This window comes from Microtus ochrogaster, unplaced genomic scaffold (genome assembly GCF_000317375.1).
Source record: "Microtus ochrogaster isolate Prairie Vole_2 unplaced genomic scaffold, MicOch1.0 UNK87, whole genome shotgun sequence".
Classification (NCBI taxonomy): domain Eukaryota; kingdom Metazoa; phylum Chordata; class Mammalia; order Rodentia; family Cricetidae; genus Microtus; species Microtus ochrogaster.
This window is the reverse complement of record NW_004949185.1, coordinates 432,929-439,128: the sequence shown is the minus strand read 5'-3', so window position 1 is coordinate 439,128 and position 6,200 is coordinate 432,929. Positions and strand designations below refer to the sequence as shown.

The window sequence follows — 6,200 nt, the reverse complement described above, 5'->3', positions numbered from 1 at the left end:
TATGGGTGTGTATATACACACGTACCACTTGCGTAGGTGCCTGAGAAAGCAGAAGAGGTCAGTGGGATCCCCTAGAGCTGGAGTTACAGGTGGTTGGGAGCCATCCACCTTGGGTGCTGGGAGCTGAAGTCTGGTCTTTGGAAGAACTGCAGGCTCCCCTAACTGAGGAGCCATCTCTAGCCTCCTGTCATGCCTTTTCTGTACCGTGTGTTAAAAGTGATCGTGTTTTCCTTCACCATCTCAGTGTGTCACATGGATGACTTGTATGTTGCGGGTCCCTTCCCATGCTGTGCTTCTTGCTCATTGCATCACGTCACTGTGAACAAGACACCTGCCAGACACCACCTAAGGGAGCTTTACTTCAGCTGCCATTGTAAGGTTCCACCCATAGGGGCTCAGCCTGTGCATTTGCTGGGCTTCCTGAGTAGCGAGGGTGTGGTGTAGAACAGCAGACCCAGCAACAGACTAGGAAATGGAGATTGGAGATACCTGCCTGGCTCTAAGCTTCAGAGGCACACCCAGCTACCAGGGCACAGCAGGATCAGCACACGTGGTGCCTGTGTGTGTGTGTGGGCAGCACGCTTGCTCGAGTGCTGGTGGGGCACCCACATCCTGCTTGTGAGAAGCTGTCACATCAAGAACAAGAGTTAGCCAGGTGCTGGTGGCGCACGCCTTTAATTCCAGCACTGGGCAGGCAGAGGCAGGCGGATCTGCAGAGCGCATTGAGGGCAGCCAGGACTGTTTCACAGATAATCCCTGTCTTGGAAGAAAAAAGAGAAAAGAAGAAGTTTTTTTTTTTTAATATCTTTTTTTTAAAAAAAATATTTATTTTATTTATTTATCATGTATACAATATTCTGTCTGTGTGTATGCCTTTTAGAACATTAAAGTAGAAGGTCTCTAGAGACCAAGGCAAAGCCAGCAGACATGGTGATGGAAATCAAGGAAAAGGTTTTAAGACTTGGGGAAAGCCCAATATAGGGGTGTCAGTTCCCCACGTGGGAGGTGAATGCAGAAAGGCCAAGAGTTTAAGGTCACCTTCAACTGTACAGTGAGTGAACTTGAGACCAGCTCCTCTGTGTGAGGGACACTTTACACTCAAGCCATAACTGTCTAGTATGTGAGTCTTCTGATGTGCTGCTCAGTTCACTGTGGTGGCATTTTGTTTACAGAGTTTTGTTTTTTTTTTTGGGGGGGGGAGGTTTAGTGCTCATACAGCACAGAGATCTATACTGTTTTAAAATCTTATTTTTATTTATGTGTATGTATGTACATGTGTAGACACGTGTTCAAGGATGCTCAGAAAGGCCAGAAGAGGGCGGGGCACTGAATTCCCCGGAGGTGGAGTTACAGGCAGCCTTGAGCTGCTCGGTCTGTTCAGGTGCTGAGAACTGCACTGGGGCCTCTGCAAGAGCAAGACAGGCTCTTAACCCCACTGAGCCGCTCCCTAGCCCCTGGGTCTGTCTTTGGCTTTAGTGTGAGGAGGGTTCTGGCCTCAGAGGCTGAGTATCCTTACGGCAGTCCTGTTTCTGCCTCCGGAGAGCTGGGATCACCAGCGTGCGACCCCACAGCGGCCTTTGAGGTTTCCTTGCTCTGATATTAACATGGCCACCTCTGTTCTGTGGAACATGATCCCACGACTTCATGGTCAGTTTGTGTCCTTTGATGTGAAGTGGGTCTGTGACAGGGCCTTTCAGTCACAGAGGGCGCTGCCGAAATGGTTTGTGGAGCCGGGGCTCTGCCTCCAGTCTGACCACGCTCGTGGTAGGAGGAGAGAACCGTGTACCACACAAAGAGCCCATATGCTTGTCAAGGCTCACTTTCCGTGACTTCCTACTTCCATGACCTCTAGCGTGGGGAATTCCACACTGCAGGGCCTTGCTCAGAGTCGGTTTTTTTCCCCGAAACCTCTTTGAAGGGCCCGGCCGGCATGGTTTCTTGATATGTCAGTTCTTCACAAGTGGGCTCTCTGCTCAGCACCATGTGCGTCAGTGTGATAAGCCTGTCCCCACCTCAAAGGCCGACGATAGTCATTCCACAGCTGTGACTAAGAGATTCAGAGGTAGCAGCAAAGTCCCCCGACGCTGTTTCATAGGCAGAATATGGTACCCAGATGACTCCAGCCTGTGTCAAGTTAACATAAAATGGTCCAGCACATATTACTTTTCATGGCAACTGGGATTTGCAGATGGAATTCTGGGTATGAAGGGGGCGGGCATCCTGGGCCAACCAACAAGGACCAGCGACTAGAGGTGTCCTGGAAATGACAGGTGCAGGAGAGAGAACACGCTAAGCTGCTGGGTCTCGAGCCAAGGCCTGTTGGAGCCACCAGCTAGTGACTTTCAGGAGAGTCAGTCCCAGGATGTTTCTTCTGGCTGCCAGGACACGTGATGAGATCCAGAGTTCATGATGCCTTGTTGTGGAATGTTTTACTCTTCTGGCATTTTGAGGGGCTCGCCACCCAACTCCCAAATAAATCACACATAGGCTTATTCTTAGTTATGAATGCCCGGCCTTAGCCTGGCTTGTTTCTTGCCAGCTTGTCTTATCTTAAATTATCCTGACTACCTTTTGTCTCTGGGCTTTTATCTTTCTCTATTTCTGTATACCTTTCTTTACTTCTTTCTCCGTGGCTTGCTGTGTAGCTGGGTGGCTGGGCCCCGATGTCCTCCTCTCCTTGTTCTCTCCCTGCTCTTCTTTCTTCTCACAGTTTTCTCCTTCCATCCATTCTCTCTGCCTGCCAGCCCCGCCTATCCCTTCTCCTGCCTCGCTCTTGGTTGTTCAGAGCTTTATTAGACCATCAGGTGTTTTAGACAGAAAGAATCACAGCTTCACAGAGTTAAGCAAATGCAGCGTAAACAAAAGCAACACCCTAAAATAATATTCCCCAACAGTGCCTGTTAGCATAAAAGCCCAGTGAGCAGAGACCACAACTGTTAGGGGCAGGGAGATGGTTCAGCAGAGGGCCCACATCTCATTCCCAGTTGTTATAAGATGAGGCAGGCAAGCCAGATGGAAACTTCTGACCTCTAGAACTGACAAGGGACAGGAGGCGTGGTTAGAGTCACCTTTGTACTCTATGATATGGGGCCCTTTAAAAAAAAAGTACAATTTTAGGGCTTGAAAAGATGGCTCAGTGGTCAAAAGCTGTATATTTTCTACCTTGTTAGTATGTAAAAATGCCTTCGTGTGTGAGTGTGTTCTCTGTGTGTGGCCCTGGTTGTCCTGAAGCTCTGAGGACCAGGCAGGCTTCAAACTCACAGAGGTCTGCCTGTCTCTGCCTCCTGAGTTCTGCGATTAAAGGCACATGCCACCACCACCTGGCTGTGTGTATCTTCTTTTGTGCTTAAAACTTTTATCTGCTTCTAGAATTCCCAAGTGTAATTATCATGAGCCAATATTCGGTTTAAGGTTCAATCTTACATTGTATGTGAGCTGTGAATGTGTGAGTAAATGCTCCTGGCCACCTTCACTTCCAGGCACGCACTCTTTCTCCTTCCCTTGGCCTCTGTGAAGAGGAGCTGCTGGCTGTTTCCCCAGTTCTTCAGGGCCTTGACGTCTCGCACAGGATGCACAGACATATTTGGGTCTTACAAAGTAATTCACTCACTGCCAGGGCCCCAAGAGTCTTAGTTCTTATCGAAATGCAGTGTTCTCGGCTGCGCACGGTGGGCTGCGCACGGTGGGCTGCGCACGGTGGGCTGCGCACGGTGGGCTGCGCACGGTGGGCTGCGCACGGTGGGCTGCGCACGGTGGGCTGCGCCTTCCACGTTGTTCCTTCCATGTATCTCACTGCTTCTTGTGTCTGCCCAGCTGCTGGCTGTCTGGCTTTTTACCCGGACAGCATCTCCCTTGTTCTGTCCTCTCTTCTTCTGGAGCCTAGATTCCTCTTCCCATTTATCCTCTCTGCCTGCCAGCCCTCCTATCCCTTCTCCTGTCTAGCTATTGACTATTTAGCTTTTTATTGGCTTGATCAGGTGCCTTAGGCAGGTGAGGGGAAACAAATGCAGCCCATCTTTACATAGTTAAACACACATCTGTACATTGTTAAACAAATGCAGCCCATCTTTACATAGTTAAACACGCATCTGTACATTGTTAAACAAATGCAGCATAAGCAAATGTATTTGACACGTGTTTACACAGTTAAAATAATACCCCACAACAACACAAGAAGCATGGCTGTGTGCAGGCAGACATGATGTTGGGGAAGGAGCTGAGAGTTTATTTATTTATTATGCAGTGTTCCTTCTGCATGTATGCCTGTATACCTATATGCAAGAGGGGGCCCCCGGTCTCATTACAGATGGTTGTGAGCTGTTGGGGTCTGGTGCTAGCCCGGACAGTAAATTATTTTCTCTTGACCAGACCCCGACATAAACTATCTCTCTCTGGACCGGCTTGGAGATGCAGAAATAAAGACACAACTCACATGGTTTTATCATGTGATTTATCATGGAGATTCCCAGTGGTTCCTCATGAAATCCTGAGTTCACGTCCTGAAGAATTTTCTCGTTTATTTTCCAGTCTTTATACCAAAACTTAACCAAGGGGAAAATATATTAGCATTCTGTTTCCTAGGTAGCCAGGTGAATGGCTTTCCGTCATGTCCACAACTACCTGTCTGCTGTGTATACTAGCTGTCACGCAGGTTTGAATTGGCATCTCTATCAGGCATCCTCCAACTTACAAAGAAAGGAGCAAAACCACATCCTGACCTTTTGTTAGGTTGCAAAGGCCTGTCTGGTAGGCTATGTGTCCATCCTCAGATACTGACTATGGCTTCAGAGCCTGGCTGCCACACCATATAGAAATACAGTGAGCCACCATGTGCTTGCTGGGTTCTGAACTCAGGACCTTTGGAAGGGCAGTCAGTGCTCTTAACCTCTGAGCCGTCTCTTCAGCTCAAGCTGAGAGCTCTTGTAAGGGGTGTGAGTGTTACAGCTCTGGGGCTACAAAGATGCCTGAACCTAGAGTCTCAGCAGGACAGCCCAGCTTATAGGAGGGCCTTCTGGTGTGGGAGGGGGAAGGCGGACAGCCCAGCTGGTGTGGGAGGAGGGGGGCCTTCTGTCTGTGTGTTGCTTTCCCTGGTTAATGAATAAAGAAACTGCCTTGGCCTAGTTGATAGGGCGGAACTTAGGTAGGTGGGGAAGACAGAACTGAATGCTGGGAGGAAGAAAGGTGGAGGAGGAGGGAGCCGCCAGAGACAGACGTGCCGAATCTTTCCCAGTAAGCCTCTGCCACGTGGCCATGAACAGATTAATAGAAATGTGCTAAATCAAGATGTGAAAGTTAGCCAATAAGAGGCTAGAAATAATGGGCCAAGCAGTGATTTAATTAATAAGATTTCTATGTGGTTATTTTGGGGCTAAGCTAGCTGGGTGGCCAGGACGAACAAGCAGGCCCTCTCTCCAGCAACATTCAGCCCTGGAGGGAAAAGTGTCCTGACTTTCTGGGAAGCCAGGCTACCTGAAGCTGGGGTTCAGTGGGGATGGTATCCCCACAGGATATATCAATCCTGCTCCTCTCCAGCGCCCCTGCAGCTGAGCTCTGCTTTGGGGAACATCCTAGCAGAGCCATCTGCTTCTGTGGCCCAAGATGTTACTTCTTGCAGAAATGTAGCCATCTTCTCCAGCTCTAGTCTTGTTCACCTCTCTAAGGGAACGTCTCAGTAAGGTTCTTTTGTTCTGCACCGCAAAGGGCAAATGTAGATCTTCAAAAACTGTTTTGAGAAAGAGATTTGGGAAGAAGGAATCTAAGAGAATGGTTGCCTCTGCCTCCAACAAAGCCACACTTAATCCAACAAGGTCACACCTCCCAATAATGCCAGGCTCTATGAGTGCACGATGCCATTTTAACTCAAAGTACCACAGAAATTAAGCTGTACTTGTGGCAAAGTATACATTAAGGGAGAGTCCTATAAATGGTGGGCCAAGTCTCAGCTTGTGGCATGGTGAGGACTAGTTCCCTTCTGCCTCCATCCCAAGTGCCTCTCTTCCTAACCTGTGCTTCTGACCTGTAGGAACAGCCAGCATGAAGTTAACTGTGAGGATATCCGAGAGCAAAATGTATATGCACATACATGCTTACGTAAACAGACGCACATATACATGCTTATGTAAACAGACGCACATACATGCTTATGTAAACAGACGCACATACATGCTTACGTAAGCAGATGCACATACATGCTTATGTAA

At 48.7% G+C, this 6,200-nt stretch overlaps 1 protein-coding gene across 2 annotated transcripts in view; it reads right to left on the bottom strand.

Moving 5' to 3' along the window:
- Positions 1-5,359: 5,359 nt before the first annotated feature.
- Positions 5,360-6,200, bottom strand: part of LOC101999138 (class I histocompatibility antigen, Non-RT1.A alpha-1 chain-like) — a 7,784-nt gene continuing 6,943 nt past the window's right edge. The window contains exon 5 of one of the 2 annotated variants that reach the window (XM_026777849.1): positions 5,360-5,722. In XM_026777849.1, the coding sequence (XP_026633650.1) occupies positions 5,568-5,722 (155 nt within the window). In that variant the 3' untranslated portion in view covers positions 5,360-5,567. The remainder of the gene's footprint in view (positions 5,723-6,200) is intronic. The other variant, XM_013355050.2, reaches the window with a different exon arrangement.